The 25,833-nt window shown below is 34.5% G+C and overlaps 1 protein-coding gene across 1 annotated transcript in view; it reads left to right on the forward strand.

The window, feature by feature from the left end:
* Positions 1 to 24,880, forward strand: part of LOC141456896 (DNA-binding protein D-ETS-6-like) — a 97,246-nt gene extending 72,366 nt beyond the window's left edge. Inside the window, exons 3-4 of the mRNA XM_074133271.1 lie at positions 19,898 to 20,129; positions 22,241 to 24,880. Of these exons, the coding sequence (XP_073989372.1) occupies positions 19,898 to 20,129; positions 22,241 to 22,628 (620 nt within the window). The 3' untranslated portion in view covers positions 22,629 to 24,880. The remainder of the gene's footprint in view (positions 1 to 19,897; positions 20,130 to 22,240) is intronic.
* Positions 24,881 to 25,833: the final 953 nt, after the last annotated feature.

Consider the following 25,833-nt stretch of genomic DNA (forward strand, 5'->3'; position numbering starts at 1 on the left):
CAGTTTGCAGTGAAGAGGGCAAGGGCCAAGCAGAGGCGGCGGTTCTCTTTGGTAGGCTACCACGAGAACGGTGTAGACTGGGCTAGTCGGTGCACCGAGTGGGTAGCGAGAAAGGGAACCAGCCGAGAAACCAATGGCGCCCTGAGGCAGGACAAGATTGGGTTACCGCTCAAAAGGATAGCCAGCGATATGGCAGGACCTTCTCCTGATTACAGAAGAAGAATGCGCTGCAATCTGGTTGCGATGGACCACGTCAGTAAGTGGGCAGAGGCACACGTCTTGGCAGATCAGGACGCGTCAACGGCAGCTGCAGCAACGAAGGTCTACAAGATCCTCGGCGTCAGGAGGACAAGGTCGACGCCGCTATACCCTCACTCTGACGGCATGGGGGAGCGAAGCTACAGGACCCTAGGAGGCCATCAGAGGACTTTGAAGAAAGATCATCAGGAGATTTGGGATAAACATACACCTCCCATAATGATGGTGTACCAATCGGCAGCTCAAGAGACCACAAAGCGAATGCTTGCTAGCGTTGTGCTTGGCAGAGAGCGTCGACTAACCGGTGACCTTGCATTTGGCAGCCTGGAAGCTGAAGAGACGGACGTGGATAGCTGTGCTGCGAAACTTCGCCGTAAGTTGAGAGCTGTACGTGGAGGGGTGCGCGGCAGGAGGAGACTGGACAGCGACCGGACGAGGACATCGTGTGACAGGCGGGTCATTGGAAGAACTTTCCAGAGAGGTGAGAAAGTGTGGTCGTACAAGCGTGTCCGCAAAAAGGGAAAACCTCCTAAGTTGCTGGGTAGGATCTTACACCACTGTCTCACTGCTCAACGACCTGGTGTTCGAGATCCAACCTACGCCCAGATCCAAGATGAAGGTGGTGCACTTGGACCAATTGCTGCCGCACGTCACGAAGGAGACTTCTGTTCGGGACGAACAGTTCTAAGAGGGGGGCAGTGTAACGAAGTTGACCTGGGCAGAGAAGAAAGGCCTAGATTGTTCTAGGGGTTGAGCGACCAAAGTCGGTAACAGGCCATTACTGTGTGAACAAAAGGGCGGTATCTACTTGTGGCAGAAAAGAAAGGCCTAGATTGTTCTAGGGGTTAAGCGACTAAAGCCGGTAACAGGCCACCACTGTGTAGACAAAAGGGGCGGTATCTACTTGTGGCAGAAAAGAAAGGCCTAGATTGTACAAGGAGTTAGTGACCTGTGTAAAAGCCAGCTAAGAGAAAGGCCTCAGTTGGGGTGGTGGCATATGTGTTTCCCAGCCAGTGATTGACAGGTGAGAGTGAGACAGACGGAGTTGGAGAGAGACAGAGAATGGGAGGAGGCGGCTCACAGCTGAGGTGGTGGCAGTATGTTTTCTCCAGCCAATGAACGTCAAGAGGGCGTGGAAACTTAGGCTCAGAGAGTTGGAGGAGGGCAGTCCCAGTTGGAGGGAGGCACGCAGTTAAAAGGAGGCAGACACCGCTGGAGAAGTGAGTATCAATCGAGTTTTTAAGCAAGTTTTAAGGAGTTATTAGAGTTTATAGTTATTAGTCAAGTTTATGAGTAAGTCTTGGAGAGTCAGTGTTGCGGAGTGCTTCAGTGGTAGCTAGTTGGGCAATTAGTCAGTTGATGAGTAGAGCGGTGTTAGTGTAGCTGAGACTAGTGCAATTCGGTGCAGTGCGGACCAGGGGTCAGTCGTGGAACAGTTTTGTGGCGTTACGTAGTGAGTAAGTAACAGTAAACTGTTGTGACTGTTGTAAATGGTGACTGTAATGAATAGCGTTAGTTGCTAGTAAATGTTCATGTTAGTTAATGTTAATGTGTGAATAAATCAGGTTATTACTTACAACTTTAGCGAGTTTTATTATTTAATCAAACCCACATATTTAATAACTAGTGGCAGGCATTAGTTGTGTAAGTAAAGTTTTTTTGGGAAAAACTTTACAATAGTTTAAAATTGGTCTACTCTAAGAAAAATAAAAAATTCAAAAGACTTTAGCCTCTTTTTACGTTCACGTTTTAGAAAACAAGTAACTCTAATTACGTCTACGTTTAAAGCGTATTTGTTTTTTTTGAAGAAACTTACAACTTGTAAGTTCAGTCATAATGAATGTTTTTTAACGTTGGTTAAATTTTTGATAATTTTAATTCACTGAGGAAAAACTTGAAAGTTTCTTAAAATCGTTAACAATCTCTAGCAATTTCAATTTCAATTTTAGAATGTAACTTCCTAGTAATCAGAATTCCACCTGCGCTGTACGTTTATTTCGTTTTATAGAAAACTAGAAGAAAGAAGTGTTACCAGACAAAAGTAGATAATATTGTAAAGAAACTAGGACTGCAATAAATTTGGGGGAGAGTAGCGCCGAAAGAAAGAATTGGAAAGAGTATTTGTGTGGGAGTTGAAGATAAGTGGACAGAGCAAGAGGTGAGATGAGATAAAGATTTCTGAACTGTGAGCAGAAAGAGTAAATAGCAAGGGAATTCGGAGAGAAATGGGGGGTTGAAGCTAACCAGAGTCCGTGTGCAGACTGCCCAGTAGCCTCTTATCGCAACTCTATTTTCTACTCTTTTCTCACACATTATCTCCATCTTTTTCTAGTACAAAACACTACGTCTCACTCACACAAATAGCACCAATTTATTTCCTTCCTTCCTGTTTCAATAATCAATTCCGTTTTTCGCTTAGATTCTTTTATCTAAGTGAACACTATTTATCTAAGTGTGACCCAAGGGAGAATGGAATTCTTTCATTTATTTTCCTTGAAGCTCATTCCCAACATTGTTTTGTTTTTTGTCTGCTATTGTCAATATCCCAGAACTTTACGCATTAGCAATAGAAACAGAAATTCATCAATATTACCAGCTCTTGACCAGTTTTTGAAAATAATAATTTAATGCAAATTTTACCCAATTAAATTAACTTCAGTTTTCCATTGAATTTGAATTGATATAAAGTTGGTTTTTGCAGTTGCATTTTTAGTTTAATATTACAGTTATAATTAATAGGATGAAAAATTAATGCCAGTTTCAGTCATTATAAACTTTATTATGCCGAGCATTCGATTTAGAGTCGAGTTCTGTAGTAATGTTTTTAATTTGTTTGTAAGTGATTGTACGTACGAGGGTCGTTTGAAAAGTCCGTGCAAAGTCAGAGAGATAGCACCACTGGCGCGTATCGAGGTTATGTTTAGTTAGTAGCATCTCTTGGAAGAACACACACCAAGTTTCAGCCAGATCGGTCTATTTCTTTGTGTTTGGCATTCGTTTGAATCGAGGAAGTCGAGTGATTTTCAAAAAATGGACGAAAAAGAATTTCGTGTGTTAAAGAGAAGCTTGATAAACATTATGGTGACTCTGCACCTTCGATTAGAACAGTTTATAAGTGGTTTCAAAATTTTCGGAGTGGCCATATGGGCACAAGTGACGCTGAACGTTCTGGACGCCCTGTTAAGGTTACTACTCCAGAAATCATTGATAAAATCTATGATATGGTGATGGATGACAGAAGAGTGAAGGTGCGTGAGATTGCTAGTGCTGTGGGCATCTCGAATGAACGGGTACATAATATTTTGCATCAACATTTGGACATGACAAAGCTATCCGCAAGATGGGTGCCGCGATTGCTCACGCTTGACCACTGTGGATGAAACATGGATACATCACTACACTCCTGAGACCAAAGAACAATCTAAACAATGGGTTACCAAGGGGGAATCTGCGCCAAAAAAGGCGAAGACCGTTCCTTCGGCCGGAAAGATTATGGCGACTGTCTTTTGGGATTCGCAAGGAATAATCCTCATCGACTATCTGGAAAAGAGTAAAACTATTACAGGTGCATATTATTCATCGTAGTTGGACCGTTTGAAAACAGAGCTGCAAGAAAAACGCCCACGATTGGCCCACAAAAAAGTCCTTTTCCATCACGACAACGCACCAGCTCACACCTCAGCAGTTGTGGTCGCAAAATTAATGGAAATAGGGTTCCAACTCGTTTCACATCCCCCCTATTCTCCAGACTTGGCTCCCTCGGACTACTATTTGTTCCCCAATATGAAGAAATGGCTGGCGGGAAAAAGATTTTATTCAAACGAGAAGGTGATTGCAGAAACGAATGGCTATTTTTCAGACTTGGACAAATCCTATTATTCGGAAGGGATCAACAAACTAGAGCAGCGTTGGACGAATTGTATAAGCCTAAAAGGAGACTAAGTTGAAAAATAAAAAAGGTTTACCCCCAAAAATTAAGTAGTTTTTATTTTTGCACGGACTTTTCAAACGACCCTCGTATATGGTAGTAAGGCATATTTTTTAGGTTCTATGGATAGGTTTGGTGTCGTTTTGTGTTTGTAGGTTTATAGTTCTTGATGAGTTGATTGGATTGGTTTTTTCTTAGTATGATTTGTGATGGCATGGTTGATGTGTTTGTGAGGGTAGTTGTTGAGTTGAAGAATTGTTTTAGAACTTTCTAATACGTCCTGATGATATTGGGTTGATGTAAGTTTTAGGTTACGTGAGATGAAATTGTTTGCACAGTTGGTTTTTTGAAATAGAGATTGGTTGGAGAAAAAATTAAGCAGACGTCCTGAGTATGTAGGGTTTGTGTAGTGTTTTGTATTAATTTGTCCTGTATCTGTTCTTATGAGCAAAAGGTCAAGAAAAGGAATTTGGTTGTTGGTTTCTTGTTCTATTTTGAATTGTATGGAGGGGTGATAGTTGTTGAAAAGTGCAAGTATTTCTTGTGTTTTTGTGATATTAATGCATAAAATTGTATCATCTACTTATTTTTTTGGTCGAAAAGATCGTCTAATACTATCTCTGCAATGACCGGCGATAAGGGGTGGCCCATCGCTAGTCCTTTTATCTGTTGATAGAAAGAAACATAGGATGTGTTAATGCAAAATTGAAGGACGTCTGTAAAAGTTTGTTTGTCCATTTTTGTGGTTTGTTTGATGTGGGAGTCCCATTTGTTAAGGATAATTCCTAGTGCTTTGGAAGTTGGTATGTTCGTAAAAAGAAAGATAACGTCTAATGATATCAGGTGGTAGTCTGAAGGTACGATGGTATGGTCTATGAACTCTTTCAAGTCAAAAGAGTTCCTAATGTTGTATTGATGGTTACGTATTGGTGTTAGGTGCTCTATAAGGAATTTGGATAGATTGATGGTGGGAGAATTTATGCATGATACGATGGATAGAAAGCTCAGCAGAATAAGGTTTATCAAGACTGAAACTGGCAATAATTTTTCATCCTATTGAAACTATGATTCAGTCACCAAAAATAATGAACAGTAATTTATAATTAAGTTAATTTTGAGTAATTTATGTTCAGAAATAGATCAAATAATGATTTGAGTTCTAGTTTCATCGCTTTTCTTTACATTTTAGTTTAAAAGCTTTATTTATTGGCGATATCAAGTTAATTAAATCTTGATTATGGCAGCAGTGGAGGATAAGTATACAAGAAGTGATGATTATTGTTCCCTCCTGAATATAATATTATTAATATGAATTCCGGCTAGAAGAGAAGTGGAACTTAAGTGGTAGTGAGGTCGGTGGAGTAATGAATACACTGGGCTAGTGTCAGTGTGTTTAGTTTGGGGCACAAGCTGCCTCACAGATCCGCTAACTGTTCGAACATAAGCAAGCGTTTGTGGCAACAAAAGGCCTGCGAAATCCCACTTGACACTGATGTGGCACTCATCCCTTCCTTTTTGGTGATATACTGGTCTTTAAACCACATTAAAAGCAGAACGAGGGTTGCTGCAAGGAGGTGGGGTGTGTGGGGTGGTCTGACCGGGGCAGAGGGGAACTGGAAACTAAAGTGAGAAAGTGGTATGAGGTGTGAAGAGAAGATTTCTCTTACTCCAGCTTCCTTGATATTGTCTCCTTGATTATTCCACTAGTAAGGGAAGTAAGAGGGCTTTATACACAAAGCCTGTCCCTTCCTTGTACAACTCCTGAAAGAGAAACCAGAGCTGGAGACACAATGAGTATTTGAGAAAGTGCGAGAACACTACTGTGGGTGGAGGAAAGGTAAAATACTCTTCTCCTAGTATCTTCAGAGTGTACTCCTTAGGCTTGCCTTGAGAGAAAGAGCCAGAGAGTTGATCAAGTAGTAAGAGTAAGAGGGGACTAGAGGCGGCCATCTTGAAAGACGTCCGGGCCAATCCGTGGCCAGGAAGGAAGACTACATACGCCCGGTTTCCGTCTGTCCCACTCAATACCAGTGCCTCCCTGTGCCAACACTAAACCTTTTTTTAAGGAACAAAATAAATAAAAACACCATTTCTTACCTTCCTAAAAAATGCCTTCACTAAAACAAAAAAAAAATGTCTTTTTAATACAATAAACTTTTTAAAAATCCATACCCTCACTTCAATGATGAATTCACCTGTCATTTATTCACCATCAAAAAATTAACAACCCCTAATTTAACATCCACTTTTTCTTGCTTATTATTTTTTTTATTGATTTTACAACTGTTTTTGTTTATTTTTAAACAGACGCACAAAAGAAATTCATTATTTTATTAACATATAGTTAAGTTCGCTTTAGAAAATATTTATCCTTGATTACAGAAAAATAATTTACTATCGATTCTCTAATTCCTTTCTTTAAACTGAATGTGTAGTAAATTGAGTTTCGTGAATAAATTTAATGATGTGAGATTGGCGTATTAATTTTATTTATGCATCAATTTCAATGGCAAAGTTGAAATTTTATCTAGGAAGGCTAGTTAAAACCATGGGTAATTAAGGTATTATATTCAAAAATATTGAAAAGCTACAAATACACGGTAAAGTAAAACTAATGTAATCGCCTATTTTTCCGAGCGGTGCTTAAAGTCCAATTAAAAATTCAAATTCATTACTAATACAAAACATTGTACAGCTGTATGTATTCCGTCCTCTCTAAATTAAAACCCAAATGAGGCTGGTTTTCTTAGAAATTGGAAAAATGCAACTCCCTAATTCTTTACAATGATATACAGGGTGTATACGGAGGAGTGGTCGAAACTTCGGGAGGTGATTCAGCAGCTCAAATGCAACAAAAAATATTCTCTTCCATTTTGCCCGATTCTCAACAGTGTCCAAGATATTTGCATTTTTAACTTTTCCGACGATATTCGCGTTTTTCGCCATAAAAACGGCCGTAACTTTTCTATCCTTTATCCTACAACAAATCTGCTTATTCCAAACGAAAGAGCATTAAATTTTCTATAATTTTGCTTGGTACAGAGCCTCAAAACGATTCTTATAACAATGAAATTTTTACTTGAATGTCTAAAAACTTCGTTCTCGATGATTTTTGTTAAAATTTTCAACTGCATTTTTTCAATGGTTAATGGAATCAAGGAGTCACATAATTTCAGAAAAAGTTGCGCATTTATTGAGCTTCAAGATCATATGGATTTTTTTGGTTTTTAATAAAACCCTACCCCGAACAGAGGGGTGTAAATGCAGAAAACTGGGATTTTGCGTAACCGACTTTTCATTACTAATTTACTCAATTATCAATTTTTACCATTTTAGTTTAGAACAATTATTATTTTATAAAACGGAAGTAAAAAATAAAGTAGCAATAAAACACAGAAGTGAAAAAGTACAATAGGCAGGTGCCTAGTTAAAATTGCTACAAAAATCGTTCGAACTATTCAAACTTGACGACGTGGGAAAGAATTGTGGCAAATTTTTAGTTTCTTGACTACAATTGTTTGTGCAACAAATTTTAACGATATAGTGGAGTTTTTTTTTCATCAAAGTTAATTAATAATAATTTAAAACTAATCAATTTTTGGATAAGGAACAAAAAGAATATCACCATTTTATTTTTGAATTATCATTAATTAATTAACTTTGATAAAAAAAACCTCCATTATGTCATTAAAATAAGTTGCACGAACAATTGTAGTCAACTTCTGCGTTTTATTGCTACTTTATTTTTTACTTCCGTTTTATTAAATAATAATTGTGAAAAACTAAAATGGTTACTTTTCTTTTTGTTCCTTCTCCAAAAATTGACATTTGAGTAAATTAGTAGTGAAAAGTCGGTTACGCAAAATCCCACTTTTCTGCATTTACACCCCTCTGTTCGGGGTAGGGTTTTGTTAAAAACCAAAAAAATTCATATGATCTTGAAGCTCAATAAATGCGCAACTTTTCCTGAAATTATGTGACTCCTTGATTCATTAATCATTGAAAAAATGCAGTTGAAAATTTTAACAAAAATCTTCGAGAACGAAATTTTTAGACATTCAAGTAAAAATTTCATTGTTATAAAAATCGTTTTGAGGCTCTGTACCAAGCAAAATTATAGAAAATTTAATGCTCTTTCGTTTGGAATAAGCAGATTTGTTGTAGAATAAAGGATAGAAAAGTTACGGCCGTTTTTATGGCGAAAAACGCGAATATCGACGGAAAAGATAAAAATGCAAATATCTTGGACACTATTGAGAATCGGGCCAAAGTGAATAGAATATTTTTTGTTGCATTTGAGCTGCTGAATCACCTCCCCAAGTTTCGACCACTCCTCCGTATACACCTTGTATTATTTCCGTTTCTATTTATCTATTTTATGTTTACGCCTTTTAATTGAACGGGGATGCTCGGCTTGTGAGCCTCCTCAATTAGAAGATTGGATTAATCTTCACCGGAAGAAGTTGCGTTTTTTCCTTTCTTTAAACTACTTTTTGGCTAGTCAATAGTAGAGAGACGCTTGAGTTGGGAAATTTGATGGCGTTTCTTGAAGTTTTGCCGGTATTCTGAATAGTGAAAGCGTGAAATTCTGAACTTTAGATTTAAATACAAATCTCTTTGATGGCGCATTAAACTACAGCTCAAGAACTCTCATTTTAACCATTAAGAGACATCTGAATCATCTATAAATCTGTAAGTCTTTTGTCTTTCTTATTTTAAGACGAAACCTGAAACAAAAAGTTCTGAATTAAATATGTAAATTATTTCATCTTGTTTGGTGACTTGTTTCGTCCAAGAATGAAGAGATATTGCCAATCTCAGTTTTATTTTATTTTTAATCATTATTAATTTATTTGGCCATCGTTTCGTTTCTAGTGACTACGTCATCTACAGTATTTTTCAGAAAAGATTGCGTTCGCATGTAATTTAAGATGAGATAATATAATATAGTCCATAAATTATTTTTTAACTTGACTGATAAATTACCATTGCATATTTGATTTGGTAAAGCAGATAATTCAATTCCAATCCTGTATCTCCTAGCACCCATTGGACTGTTCTATTTGGAAGAGGATTATCTTTCATTCCAGGCTGCTGTTAATTTATCACAATTTCTGTCTTCGGTCCCTAACCATCAGTTACGATGTTCAGTTAAGACGATTTGAACTGACAAAGAAGCACTTTTAAATTAATAGACGTACGGTATTGAACTGTGGGTTTCAACGAAACGCTCCAATCTTCAACGAATTCAATCGCTTCAGTCTAAAATTCTCCGCACTATCGTTAACGGCTCCATTTTACGTTTCATATCAAACTATCCACACAGACCTGGAAATTCCGTTTGTAGGTCCAGGTTTGCACGAACTCGCTATAAAAGTTTTCATCAGAACTTGCACTCTCATTCCAATCCTCTTGTCCGCCATTTATCATCTCATCACCTTCCAGATCATCCTCCTAGGCGATTAAAATGCCAGTGGCCTCGCGATTTTCTCTCTTCTGAAGAGAGTAGCTAATCCTGGGAGACGACTTAGGGAGTGTTATCACTGGGTAACTTCTCCCCTCAATTAGAGAGTTTGTTGTGGTGTCAGTTATTGTCATTGTTACTTATAGTGCATCTAGCGCTGGTGTAACTTAACAAGTAAATTTAAAAAAAAAAAAAAAAAAAATTAATATAATTGAGCCTCCGTTAAACGGAATGTTTTAAGAAATAAGTTTATATTTGATCATTGTCTTGTCAAATTACAATAAAAACAAAAATACTTTAAGTAAGAAGTTTATTATTTTGAATAACGTTTAAGAAAAGATGATAAGAATTAAAAACGTTAGTTTAATAGTTAGTAATCTCATATACGAGGTGTGTTCAAAAAGTAACGGGAATTTTCGTTTTTTGAAAAAAATATTTATTTATTCATCTACATTAATATTGTCGCCTTCAAAGTAGTCCCCTTCGCATACAATACACTTGTGCCAGCGCTTTTTCCAATCCTCGAAACACTTCTGAAACTCGATCTTTGTGATAGCTTTCAGCGATTCGCTTTTAATGTCATCTATGCTTGTAAAACGACGGCCTTTTAATGTTCTCTTTATGTTTGGAAATAGAAAAAAGTCACATGGAGCCATGTCTGGCGAATATGGAGGCTGGGGCATCGTTAAAGTTTTGTTTTTGGCCAAAAATTCACGAACAAGCAATGAAGTGTGAGCAGGTGCATTATCGTGGTGCAAAATCCATGAATTGTTTTGCCACAAATCCGGGCATTTTTTTCGGATTGCTTCACGCAAACGGCGTTGAACTTGTAGGTAGTACTCCTTATTGATTGTTTGACCTTGTGGCAAGAATTCATGATGCACTATGCCATTAAAATCGAAGAACACAGTGAGCATAACCTTCACATTCGACCGCACTTGTCGAGCCTTTTTCGGTCTTGGCGATCCAGAATGCCTCCACTGGGACGATTGAGCCTTAGTTTCGACATCATATCCGTAAACCCATGTTTCGTCACCTGTTATAACACGTTTCAGTAGATCCGCATCGTTGTCGACTTCATTGAGTGACTCTTGAGCAACTTCCATTCTCCGCTGTTTTTGTTCGAAATTCAACAATTTTGGAACAAATTTTGCTGCCACACGTTTCATACCCAAAACATCCGAAAAAATTTCATGGCATGAGCCAATTGATATGGCAACATCATCAGCGACTTCTCTGATTGTGATTCGGCGATCGTTCATAACCATTCCTTTCACTTTTTTCACGTTTTCATCGGTTGTTGATGTGCTTGGACGTCCAGGTCGTTCGTCATCTTCAACGTTTTCGCGGCCATCTTGGAAACGCTTATACCACTCGTAAATCCTTGTTTTACTCATAGCAGACTCACCATTTGCCTTTATTAACATTTCACACACTTTATTACACTTTATTTCATTTTTTACGCAAAATTTAATACAAATTCTTTGATCCATTTTTTTTAACAAACAAAAATCGCCAAGCTCGAAAAACACGTCTAACCTTAACGGCTGCCACTTAAGAAGTAAACAATGAATATTACTGAAAATTTTATCGTACTTCAGGGGCATGTGTACCAACATAATAAAAAAAAAAAATTTACAATCAGACTCTCCAAACCCGCGAAATTTAAAAATTCCCGTTACTTTTTGAACACACCTCGTATGTTCCCTTAAATTAGTAAAATCCAAAGTATCTGCACTACGTGCATTAACAGCTACTCAGTTGTCTTATTTTTGCCTGAAAAAGAACCCAATAGTCTTGTTACAAATCTACAACGGAAAATCCAACTAAAAATTCTTCAAAATGATATTTTGAATATAATTCCACCATAATTGGTTTGAAGAGAATATAAGGAAATTAATTATCTAGGAGGTATTCCTTGACATTTTTCAAAGACCTTCATCACTTCTGAATTGCTTTGTTTTTAGTTAGAATTTGCAGCGTGTCTTATTATTTTATAACCTGTAAAAATAATAGTTTTTTACAGCAATAAATTCGTTTAATTTGGCTGTCCCTGGACAGATTTTTATCGTTACTGACAACCCTGAGCTGTAACACCCACTTTGCAAAAGGTAATGTATGGGCTGGTAGCTGGATTAGGTGAACCCGATATTTCCTTGAGGAAATCCAGTGTATTAATCACTGAGTTAATCTTTCCTCCCCAATTTAAAATTTAAATTAATCCTTAAGAAGAAACAGTACAAGTTTAACGTCCAGTATTTATAAAGATAGATCTCTATCATTTTCCATCGTTGTACACGTAGTTTACTTTTACCAAGATTTTTCCAATTTCAGAGCAACCTATTCAGTTTTATCCCTAGTTTTGCGTACAATTTTGAAAAGTTTAAGCTGATGAAACTTCAGTTATTGGCTATAAAATCAACTTACTTGAAATTTACTTGTTTTTTGTTTTTCATAAATTTTGTTCTATCTCGTGTTAAATAAACATTAGGCCTTTATAAGCTTTCACCGGGCATAACTTACAACTTGCACAACGCTGTCACCTGGTTCACACGCTCTTTATTGCTTTTTTTTTTCTTCCATATTGCCGCAGCAAAGTAGAAAGTTGCCGATGAAATCAGGGTGAGCTTGAAGTTACTGACATTTATAGTAGCAAAGATATTTAGTTCTGTTTTTACTCTCTTTGTCATTCAGTAAGTAATACACTGGCTTTTCTTCTCTTGAAAAAACTAGTTTGCTTAACTAGATAAACAGGCCCATATTTAATAGAATATAATTTCTGTTCGTTCGTATTTCTTAAGTTTCCAATTGTATTTAAGATCCACAAAAATATTCTTGTTCAATTAATAATATATATCAAATCAGTTATAAAAATAATCTTCTCCGAAGGCGACCCTGTAGTCGAAGTTTTTATAAAGAAGTGAATAAAGTACAGCGACTTTCAAAATCTATTTGGCCCTCCTAGATGGAATCCTTTTACCGCAACCCCTTCAATTCTAATTCTAGCTGCAGAGAATTGTAGGCAGAGTATCTAACATCTGGTCACTTCCCAAGTTCCTAAATCTTCCTTGGATAGTGGCATCGCTGTCATCTAGGAGAGTTTCCTCCATCTTCTAACAGAATTTGCAGGTTCCTTTACTTTTCAGGACAATTTTTTTTTTGTGTGCCATCAAAGTAGACTATTCTAAGATACCAACACCTCACTAACTTATTTATACTCAGGCCTTCTAGTGTAGAGAAACTCAACCAGTTTTTCCTGTTAAAGTTGTTTAGACTTCCACAATGTACGCCGCACTGTTTTATATACTGAAACTAATGTACTATATTTATATACATTTAGATTGCACTATAATTATATCACTAAAGTGTTATCTATGCCACAATCTCGCCTTCCAAATATGTTAGCTTCCATTATTATTCAAAGAAAATTGTTCTGGTGTAAAGAATATAATATTCAGTTGTGTAATAAATATAATTTACAATTGTTTGATAGTACTGCATTAGAGGATAGTATTTTGGAAAATTTAATTGAATCAACTTATTTAGATTTTAAAAGAATGCTGGACACCAGAATTTTGAACGCCAGATTTCACACATTGTATAAAGATCTAAAAGTAGATCTTGGTGCAAGTCATTATGTCAGCGATAGTAACTCCCTAAATTTAATAAGTACTGTAATGAAACTGAGAGGGAAGTTGCTATCGTTGAACTATAGTGTCAGTAGATCTGAGAGAGGGTGTATTTGTGCGCTCTGCATAAGATATCGAAGATACGGTCCATTTTGTGGGAACTTGTCCTGTTCTGAGAGAGTTCCGTGTCAGGTGGCTAGGAAAAGGTCTCCATCAGTCGGAGGGAGGTTATTAACCATCTGAATGGGCTGTACGGTTGGCGGAGTATTTACGTTTTATTATCTAAATTTATAGAACTGGAATAATACCAAACTCCTGACAGACGGCTAATAGCGATGCCTTATTTTACTTTAGTTAAAACTTTAAATATTGTATACAAAATAGTGTAATGTGAATAAAGCGTTTATTATTTATTACTCAGGCCTTCTGGTTTTTCGTAAGCTCCTCCCGGAGAGAGCTGTTGAGTATCACACAAAACGGGGTTCAGGCTTCATAAAAAAGGATTTGTCTTGTCATGGTCTGGGTAATTATATACTAAACATCCTTCCTAGAAAGGTTAACAGTATTATTACTCTCCAGTTCATTTAGACGGTATTCTCGAAGCATTTTCGTGCTAATAGCATTGGACATAAGTGTAATTCTCTTAGAATCAATCTTTTCTCATTTATTAGCTGATCTGTACCAAGTACAGACGAAACAAAAAATAACATGATTAAAACAAGATGGTCGAAGTAGTAAATGAACTTTTATTAATACTTTTCTGTTCAAAGTGCATTAAATTGAAATTTTGCAAGTTCTAAATTGGTATGCTGAATAGAAGTAAGTAATCAGATTTACAATAATCATTTCACTTTAGAAATTGATTTTCAAAATATTCAACTAATTTATTAGCGAGTTTTTATCACGAAATTTGATGCGATTTTTTTGTTTTAAATAGGATTTCATCTTATTTAAAATGGTTGATTTTGAGGAGGTTCTGGAGTTGCTAGAAAGTCAGGCTTCTACCAAAAGTATATTCAAATACGAGTATTAATTCATCTAAGTTTTTGAAAAAGTTGCATTGTTTTTCAGAAAAAGTTTTAAGTTGAAAACTTTAAAAACTGCTTGATGAAAGTTGAGTGGGGATATTCACAACTTATAATTTTTTAAATGCATATAAATTCAATAATTATATATAAAAAAGAAGGATACTTTGTTTCTTATGATCTTCACAAATGAAGAAAACACAACTAAGAGAAAAAAAAGTGAATGCTATAAAGAGAATGGGGGCGGTGGAAAGCGGACGTGCGCTGTGCTAAGTCCCGCCTCCTTGCACAAGGGTAGTGGTTCACCGCCTCCAGTCATGTGTCCAGCATGTGGACAGTTAGGCACCACGAGTTGTTCACATCAGCTAGAAGGCATTTAGCGCATACGGACAAATTTCATAGCCATCTCATTTATAACGGTATTTATTTTAGTTTTATTAATTCTCTTTTATAATATTATAAAATGTTTTTAAAATATTTAAAAATATTTACTATATTTTTATGTCCTTTTAATCAATAATTTCCTTTACCATCGTTTCTGCTTTTGTTTCTTAAACATTTAGTTTTTTTTTTTAAGGAACTACTTAAATGTAGGAGTATTTTTATTTCAAAGTTTTTTAGATACAACTATTATTAACAATTTCCATAGAATTTCGCCTCCAAGAATTTAAGATAAGACTAGCTTAGTAGCTACATTCTGGGCTCTATCCTGAAGGACAGTTTCCGAGTCTAGCTGGCTGCTGAACCTTGCTGTCCTTTACAGATTACCATTCTTGGAGCCTCTGTTGAACTCTTACAGTGACAGTCAAAGGACGTATCTGACAAGAATCTGCACTACCCAGAGAAAGTTCCGGGCGAAAGTGACCGCTGATGGTGACTTTCGGAAATCTTTTTTTGGTTTGAGGTGGCTAGTTTCTTGACAATACCCTTTCAATCTTTCTTCTTCTTCTTCCCATGGTGCTACAGTCTTATAATAGGACCTGGACCTCATTTAAGAGAGAGTGCCACTCTTCCCTATCCTCGCCTAGTTCGTAACCTTTGGACCATCCGGCTATTCTCTCTTTCTTGGTTCGTAACAATGATTTTTTCCGAGACAGGGTCGTTGGCCCTGCGCTCAACTTACATCCTGGAGGACCAGGAAGGAGCATTATTTCAGAGAGCTCACTCCTAGTAGAGTTGCCGTCACCTTGGCTAATGGAGTCTCTTCTACCCATTCGCGGTAAGTCATCTGACTCGACTTATGGATGCTGCCGTTGACTAAAAAGATAGTTCTTCCGCCACCACCCTGACTATGTGACCCGCTGCAGTCAACATAGTTTGTAGATCATTTTGCCATTAAAATATGTTTACAGGGGGCACTAAATCAATCTTTGCCATCAATCAATTAATTTAAGAAATCTTCCAGTCAATCTTTACTAAGAAGTATGTAACAACCTTCTCAAATCTTAGTGCCAGAATCTGTACAGTTTGAAATATTAAAGGGCCGCTTTCTTCCTAAACTAAATAATTTTTTACTGCAATAAAATATTTAATATAATAATTTAAAAACTTATACCATAACGTACTAAAAATAATTTTTGTAAAAAGCCGGTAAAAAACTTAAAATTGACTTAATTTCGAGAGAAATATTTCATTAAGCTGCTGTAATATAATTTCAGAATGCAGATTGTCTTAATGTATTAGTGGCGCTAGGCTCCGGTCGAACACATAATGAAGCAAAACCTTTTTTTTAGTTCTGCAGCTTTGAAATAAGAAATAGATTTCAATAGAAAATCTATATCTGAAGAGTAACATCATAAATTCGTTCCACACAATAAAGTTCAGTATTTTTTAATATCTGTTAGCTCAGTGATAAGAACTCGTATGTTTGATAGCCATCTTTTAATTTCCAAGCGCAAAAATTTTATTCAGTAAATGGCATTCTCAGGTTATAATGCTTTAACTCTTATTTATTGGTGCCAGAATCACTAAATCATCAATTTATTTACGATTTTCTCGAAATTTAGGATTCAGAAATCCTAACTGCAAAATGTGATCCGAAATACGATTTCGAATTAGTGAACTTTATTTTCAAGATTTTTTTTGAAATTACTTCCAAAGATCTTTTCATTAACTAATATTCTCTTGTATATTAATAACTAAGGAACGGATTTTTATGTATTTAAAAATGCCAAATATTTAATTAAAATATGCATTTATTTTCGTCAATCATGTGGAAAATATGTGATTTTCTTAAAATATTTTCTGGAATATTTAAGTAAAATAAACATTTTTTTTTATTAAAATGGAATTTTTTGGGGGGGGGGCAAGTTATAATTATTTATACAAGAAAAGAACATTTTTACAATTTATAATAATTTATTAGGAACAAAATAATTTGTTTTTACAAGTTATAATGATTTATACAACAAAGAACATTTTTACTATTTATAAAAAGATGTGTTAAATTTTCAATTTTGAAAACTTCACTCTTCGAAATTGTTTGCAACCACATGAAATTTCAAATGTTGGAACGTAAAGTGACGACGATCTGGGCGTAAGATGGACTTGTAACGACTAAAAGATCGTTCAACATCTACAGATGTTATAGGTGCCTTGCTGAAAGAAGTTATCTCGTTGGTTGTAAAGAGTACACGATGTTCTGAGGTGACTTCTGTTCCACTGATAATATCAGAAATCTGGCAGATGGTCTCCCACCCTTTGTTCTTGCTCAGTACTTCTACCAGTTTTTAAGTTTGTGGAAAGGGATATCTGCTCTAACCAAAGCCCGACACAGATCTGTACTCAGAGTAGACTTACTTGATGATGGAGATGTAAGGAAGGCTTGATAGGACGTTCTCTCTTTCTTTCTGTTTTTATTCTCTATGTGAGATCCGGTGGCAATATGTTGGGTGACTTGGGAACGTTGAGAGCAAGAAACGCGCTTGTCACAAGCTGTGCAGTACAAAATGTCTCCATCGCTTCGAAAAAGTTCTGCTGGAAACTCGCGAAGATATTTAGCAACCAGTTGTTTGTTTGAGGCCGATGTTCGTGGCATTTTACCCAAAAAAGAATACACTAAGTGACCGAACGAAATGAATTGGACACTTCAACGAACGAGCTGAAAGAACAGACAACGTCAAAGAACTAACAAGTGCCCGTCACTGTTTAGCAGTATTCTGTGTAAATTACAATAACCATTGTACCCACTGTGATTCACAGCCCTACAGTCTGTGGTTCACAGTTCCTGTCAACCACCTCCCAATTATGAAAATAAGCCCAAAATGAAAAATATGAAAAAATATGTACATATTTTGATTAAACATGTAGAAATATTTATTTATTTTAATCAAATATGTATAAATATGCGATAACATCCAAATATGTGGAAATATGTGAAATAAAAGTAGACTCAAACGGCTTAAAAAGTGTCAGTATGAATACTTCTAGTTGAAAAACGTCTGTAAATTGCCTAGAAAAAAATATGTAAATACATACGAATCCGTTCCCTATTAATAACTATAAACATTAAATATTTAACCTACTTAAAATATTTAGGTATTTACCTACAAGAGTTCCGGAAAAGTTGATTTTAGGAACCTAGCTGGGATAGACCTTTAAAATGTGTGTTGATAGTTATATGGAATTAAATTCAGTCATTTAATCTACATATAAATAAAAATATGAGAATTTGTTAGTTGGACGTTAAGTCTGGCCTGAAAAAATGGGCCATTACTTTACTTTTCTTAATAAAAATAATAATATTAAATAATCATTTAGCCAAAATTCCAATTCTGAAGAAATTTGTCTGAAATAAAGAATTACGAAAAGAGAAATTAATCTCAGTTTGATGGTTTTATCTCGACATTAGTCAAATATTGAAGTAAAGCTGTAACTGCATGGTCCAAAAGATTCTTAAAAAAAGATTGCACAGTCTAAGAGGGATTCTAAGATTCTAAACCTTCTGGTTGTGATTGCAACAAGATTTGATTTAATCTCAAAGAGAACTCAAATCCAATCGTTATTTGACAACCAAAGCAAAAAAAAAAAAAAAAATATTCACCATGTTCTTCAGTCCAAAGATCCGTGAAATTGAAGAAATATCGAATGTTGTCCTTGCAGAAGAAAACTTGAGCAGCATTCTTGGTTTTTAGTTTCAGCACAATTTTTTATTTGTTTATGTTTTTAAGGATTCAAAAAGTACACTTCCTGGACTGTTTCTTTATTTTATAATATGTTAATGCACACTGCACCAGCGTTAACGCGACTGTTCGTAGTAGAAGCTAGACATTTCCAACTACCAAGTACTTAACATTGATTGAATTGTGGCAGTTCCCGACATATTAAGTTAAAAATAGTGTATTCTAAGCTTACTATTTTAAATTGAAGAGAAGAATTACTAGCATTGACAGTGACGAACGTTACAATATTTGAGAAGTGAAAATTGGAAAGAAAAGTGTAATAAAAAATACAGAATAATATTTATTTATTTATTGACTGTTTCATACATAAATGTACATAGAGCAAGGGAGTGAGACTTGCAATAAACATACTAAATACATTATATCAAATGCAAAAGAAAACACAACTAAAAAATATACTATTAAATGGAAATAAAAAAATATTGTATATATATCGTAAATAGTTTTATAATATCAATGAAAAAAACAAACAAAAAATAAACTTAAAATTAATTTTGACAAATGCATAAACTGATTACTAAACAGAAACAAAAAACTATTAAAATAAAGTAAAACATATTTAAAGTCATTTAAAGTTATAATTACTGCGTATGACCAGCTAACTTAGGAAAGTAGCGCCCTAAATTTAAGCACAAAAATGATAAAATGGTAAACATTCCATATCTGCTTTTTATTTAAATCATTTAAAAGTGAATTTAAATCATTATAACAACCAATCTGATAATGTATTCTATTCAGATGGTAAACTGGGCAAATAAAAAATATATGCGCTAACGTATATGCCACGTCTAAATTTCAGTGATTGCATTTCTCATTGAAAAAAATGGAAAAAAGACAGAATAATAATATACTATACAGTTACAATAGCAAAAGCATGTTATTACATTATTATTATTTTAATTTAAGATTTAAATTGAAGTAGGCACTACTTCTATTTGGTATAATTGAAATAAATACTTAAAACATGTAAATTTATTTTTCTAACTTTACATGATCTGTGACTCTTTTTAATAAATATAAAACTAACGTTTAATTAGTAAAAGACTTTCGTAAATAATAGCTTTTTAATTTAAATACCCGATAATTTGTAACCCTACTGATGAAATTCATTGTACTCAAAGCTGTGGGTTTAATATTACTCTTCATGAACATGGTAGCCGCACCCATACGCTCTCTAATGTTATTTCTGCCTTTCATTACCATTTGGTCAATTTATTCCAAACACAGATGCTGTAAATGTAGGGTTGTAGCAGAGAAATAAAAACAGCTATTTGCAAATCCACTTATCACAGTAAACGCTAAGAATTGAAAACTCCCTTAAAATATTACTTACTACATTTTGGCCGGAAACCTTGTTTATTGTTTTTTCAAATTTTCATTATTTTATAAATTTTTTTGTATTCGGTTCGCAGATCCTTACGAGCTACTGAATTATACTAGCAGTCGCCTTGCTGCCGGAAGTGGCCAAATACAATTATGGCAATTTCTTTTGGAATTATTAAACGATACAAATCAAGCTTGTATCGCCTGGGAAGGAGAAAATGGTGAATTTAAGTTAACTGATCCAGACGAGGTTGCTAGAAGATGGGGCGAAAGGAAGTCCAAGCCTAATATGAATTATGATAAACTTAGCAGAGCTCTGAGGTAAATGAAATTACATTTATTTATTTTTTTATTCAAATTGCTTTTGAATTATAGTGCTTGGTAACTTGCATTACTCCGTCTAAATTCTACATTTTTCACGTAGCCATTATTCTGTTAATAAAAACCAAAATTATACAATTTCCTTGACCAAGAAAAGTATGATTCCGATGCAGTTATCCTCTCCTGAACTAACTTCCACCATTACTCATTGTGCAGGAATAGGTTTTTATGATTATTATCTTTAAAGTTTTTTACACTTTAATAGAAGATAAGATTTCTTGTTGATTTGGTCATTGAAGTCACTCTGCGATGTGTTCAATGTAGCAACCGTTCACCACTTTTATAAAAAGTCAATCAAAAAGGTAGAAAACCCTTCAAATGGAAATTCTTTTATTTGCCCAATTCGATTTTGTATCCTCAAAGAGCCGATGACAGGGTGCGTCAACTCTGTTTTGAAGTTTCCAGATCATTTTGAGGAAATTAGCAGGCATTTTGGAAAGAAATAGTTGAGTGATTCGGTGATAGGATTTCGAAATGTGCTGCTACACCAATAGAGAAATGGTTGACTTGATAAGTGGGAACATATTGAATATTATAGGGCAAATAAAAGCATTCGAATTTCTTTAATAAACTAATAAATAAAATAGAAAATAAGTGCAATTTTGTGATCATATCACCTTTACCCGTTAAAAATCACTATTATAAATTTAGTGTTTAGGTAAATATGAAAGGCAAGTTTTTGGTAAAAAGTAAATATTCAAAGAATAATTATGCCGTTTTTCTGACACAAACTCATAAGTTTGAAAAACCACATATATAACGAGTTAAGTGTGTTTGAAGTGTATACACGTCAAACCAAATCTCAATTACGGTGCGTTCGACGTGTATACTCGTTGTGAAAAATATAAAATTGCTATTAACTATAAAAACTCGAAATTTTAATGAAATACAATAAGAATATTATTTGGTGGTATGTTTCCTTTATCTTACCAATAGAAATGCCAAGTATTTTATACGGAGGGAGTTGGAGGGAGCTAACCAAATGATAAGTGGTTGGTACATGTTTGGTCTCCGCATTAGAGATTGGGAATTACGCCCACAAATAGAAGCTCTTGACCCTTGTGTAATGCCGTTTTTACCTTAGAAAGAGGTTCAGACCTTAGTGCGAGCATGATTTCAAAGCTCTTTTCTTCCTTATAAAAGCTCTTGCGTCCCTAGTTAACTAGAGCAATGCATACGTGAAGCGGTGCAAGATTTTTGAATGAGTACAGAATGCTCTGGTAATCTCAAGCCCCAGAAATTGCAGAAAAAGTGCTTGCAATGACTATTACGATGTTGTAAACTTTTGGTTGTTTTGCCCTGCGTTCGACGTGTATACACGTCATTGTCTGATTTTAATTCCGCACACTGGTGGGGGGGTGGGGAACATTAAATTCCAAGCTTAACTGGATAAGAATCAGTCAACTTTATTTTAAACATGTGCCCATTATATATCGAAATATATGTATGTATATATGTAATATTAATTTGAATCTTCTATTTGATTTGATTTTCTTCTCATACAACCTTAACTATAAGATTAATTTTTAAAAAGTATGCATTTTTCACCGTATACATTTGTTTTTTTACAAGAAGCATATCTACTGCTGTTCAATTCTTTTAACTTAAATTATTCAACTATAGTTGCCATCAATTTCCCTACAGTATCCGAGGTGGATATGTCGCCATTCAACAACTCATCTCCCCAACATTACATTTAGTACACAAAGCCTGTATCAGAATATTTTCTTTTTTATTAATTTTCTCGTTAACATCTAAGGATATCTGGAATGTGGTAAATTTAGATAATTTTTAATGTAAAGTATGCAGGAATATTAGACTTCAATTTGTTTTTAAATAAACATTAAAGTCCAGTATATGTTTGGGTAATCTGAAGTGCCCAAAAAATTTCTGTAGAATCTCCACATTACTCGGAAACCACACTCTTGTGCACGCTTTAACACAAAATTGCACTTGAAATTGACTAGAATTAGTTTTCAGTAACAGGGAAATGTTTGTCCAGAAGAGAAAAGTATGATTGCACATCTTTATTTATTTATTTTTCTTTACAGATATTACTACGATAAGAATATTATGACAAAGGTACATGGAAAAAGGTACGCTTACAAGTTTGATTTCCACGGATTGATGGCCGCATGTCAAGCGCAAGCACAATCCGCCAGCACTAGTCGTGACTTTTCTGGTCCGCAAGATTTAGCAGCAGCCATAGGATTATACCATCATCCGCATGCTCATCACGCATACCACACCCATCATCATGCGACCGGCGCCGCCCCATCACTATTGGGCACAGTACCCCAGGCATCGGCCGTCAGTGGACAGCCACCAGTGAGTACAGCACCACCAGTGGTCCAACCGCCTCCACCCTACTGGGCGTCCACCTCATTGTACATGCCACCACCTCCTAGATATACAGCCCCAAATACTACCTCCAGTTAATTTTTTAGTACAAAGAAAAAAAATTACATATACTGTAAAGTCCTTTTTAATGGCTGTGTGTGGGAATAATGTAAACATCACAGTGGATATTTCTGAAGAAGTAAAATGTTCATTAAATATTTCTTTCATTAGAAATTAAAGACTTGAAGTATTAAGCATAACTTTTGAAAGAATTCTTTAGGACTCTTATGTTGAAAGTTTAATTTTTTTAAATGTATTACTGATTTTTTAACCATTCGGGACTTTTTTTTTTAAAAAAAAAAAGTGTTTGGACAAGTCCAATAAGTTAAGAAATAACGAACTCATTGGAAAAGTTTTAAATGTTAAAAGTAAAAATAATGCCTTAAAAAACAAAGTAATTTTTTCCACTTTAAAACAAAGTGATATTTTTCTGGTAAATATTTTTTTCCAAATTTGTGTAGCTTTGTCCACTGAGTTCCAATAAAATTCTCTACCATAAAAAGCTTATTCTGGAATGACTAGGATGCCTAAATCCCATGAGAAATCTCAATTCTGGAAATATAATAAGTAAGAAGTACAGTAATGTCTATTTTTCCTGCGCGCATTCGTCCATTACCGATATGGTCCTTGGAAGGAGATAGATAATTAATCTATATAAACTATAAATTTCTCAAATTGTCACATTACATAAACTCCAACTTTGGGGATTAAAAAATGGAGCCCACTACCGTACTATAAATTTGCAGGTCACAATATAAAGTGAGTTTTGTTTGGATTTTACAAAATTATATGTAGAATTTATAAACTTCCCTTGAAAATTGCCTGAATATTAATATCATCTTCTTTTTTTTTAAAAATGGATTCAACCTCATGAAAAAATAAATAATCCTGAATTACTTCAGCAATGGACGTATTTCTCCAATAACATGCTGCAGCACAAACCTCGAGAAACTGTTCTGTCCTGCCTAAATTCAATGGCTACTGGAATAATTTTTAAAAAAATATCACCATTCAAAGATTTATAAATGTTTATATAATTTGGTAGTGGGTTCGATCCTAGGTCTAGGCCTTGGTGTTTTTGTTTAATGAGTTAAACGAGAAAATTTGCAAAATATGTTTAGAATTCGCCTCTGCACACTATATCTGATCGGTGATTTAACGTAAAGCCTGCCTGTAAGCTCATATTTACTTTTATTGCTTCGTACAGGTAATTGGGATTTTATGTATGCATCCTTAAAAAAAAACAAAAAAAATAAGAAAGTCAAACACTTTTAAATAAAAAAAAAAATAGGGCGAATCAGTAAATTACAAACAGTAGAGTTTCTCCTGAATATTCTAGAGCTCTCTACTTTTTATTTTGGCAATGATTTCGAAAACTTAAACAATGATTTTGCCTTTTCTGATAAACTGAGGTAGAGTTTTTTGAACGAACCTCAATTCAGCAGTAAAGGAGAATATGGTTATTAGCAAATTCAATCTTAACACAACAACATTCAGTGATTTTCTTTATAAAATCAATGAATTATTATCATTTCTAAAAAAATTTACTGTGATACCGTTCAGTATATACGTATATGCCAAATAGTAAATGATTGTAAAGACAGTATAACAAAATAAGAATTTATAAGAGTTCCTATATCATTGTGGGTTATTTAGGAAACCTACTTTATGTAAGAAAATATTTTATTTAGGTTTGTTTTTGTTTTTAAATGAAAATTCTACAAGAATTGTAAATACAATCTTATGCCCCATTTTATTTGAAATGAACGAAAAAATACTTAGTAGCAAGGTATTTTTTATTATATTAAAGAATGGGAGACCGACTGTTAAAATTTAAAAGTTTTATTGACTTTCAGTTTAATTTTATCCTTAAAAGAAATGATCTCGCAAGTTAATAAAACTTTTATATTTCTCTAAAATCCCATTCTACCAAAAACTACTATTCACACCGCTTTTAAAAGATATTAAAAAAAACATTTTTTACTAAAATGATTCCCATTTCAAAAATATTTCTGTAATTGAAAATATATAATATTAAAATTTATAAATCAACAAGTTTACCTTTTTTGTTATGGGTTACATTTAAAATAAAATTAATTATGCAGTTATTTTAATAATACTGTCAATACTGCAAAAATAAGAAACTGTTTTAAAATTTTATTGTTGTTCAAGTAAAATATAATTAATTGTACCTGATTATTTGTTTAAAAAACATAGAAACTAAATTTTATTTGTACGAATCTTTGAATTAATACAGATAATTAAAACTGAGCTGTGCTATTATAATAAAACCTCGTAGTCTCTCCTTCTTTTACCTAGGACTATCCCATCTTTGATTTGATTTTGAGAATTTCATGAAATTTAGCATTAAAAAGAGTTCGTACAAATGAGCCACAATGGGTGGCAAACTAAGTTAAGCATTTCGCTCTTTAATCTTCAACTGATTCAGAAAATAAGTCCAGGATTTATTTCTTAAAAGAAACTTTTAATACCTTGAGATTACGTGTTATAATAGAAAATAATTAGCAAAAAGACCCTTCCTATTCGATGTTCAAGAACCTCTATTGGACATAAAACCTTTAATTAAGCAATGTAGGATAATGGACCTCTCATTCCACAAGACATACATACATGCGGCAAGATCTCTATTTTAAACCACTTAAAGCATTACTGATGTTTAATTAATTAACGATTAAGGCAAAAAATGATAAACGGTGCAGTCCAAAAATAAAATGTTTAGTGGATTAGCTATTTGGTTAGCGTATTGGATTCCCATGCTGAGGTCCCGGGTTCGAATCCAGCTGCTGACCTTTAGATTTTCTCTTCCTACGAGCTTCTAACAGCTAACTGTCCGGTGATGGACAGTGTTGTCTGTAACGAGAGAACACTGTCCGGAGGCCTGCAGTGTACCGAAAAAAAGCTCCGGGCGCCAATAACCTTAGATGTTGACGTGCCTTAAATCATTAAAAAATATATAGAAATAAATTTTATTGAACTAGTTCCTGGTTATCTATTCCATTCGTGTTATTTAATTGTTACCTTATAGATGAATCGTTTCTTCATTTGAACCGCCTAGTATACCGGACATCTAACTAAAGTTCTGTATTTCTTTCTCTAAATTAACTCATCTAGGCTCTAATGGCCAACAACTTCAACCATTCAATTTGGCTGCAAGCTAAATTATTAATTTTAAATATTTTTAAAAAGGATATTGTTATATGAATTGTGATAGTAACTAGTATCT

This window comes from Rhodnius prolixus, unplaced genomic scaffold (genome assembly GCF_049639745.1).
Source record: "Rhodnius prolixus isolate KJV_2025 unplaced genomic scaffold, Rpr scaffold_10, whole genome shotgun sequence".
In the NCBI taxonomy this organism is placed as follows: Eukaryota; Metazoa; Arthropoda; class Insecta; order Hemiptera; family Reduviidae; genus Rhodnius; species Rhodnius prolixus.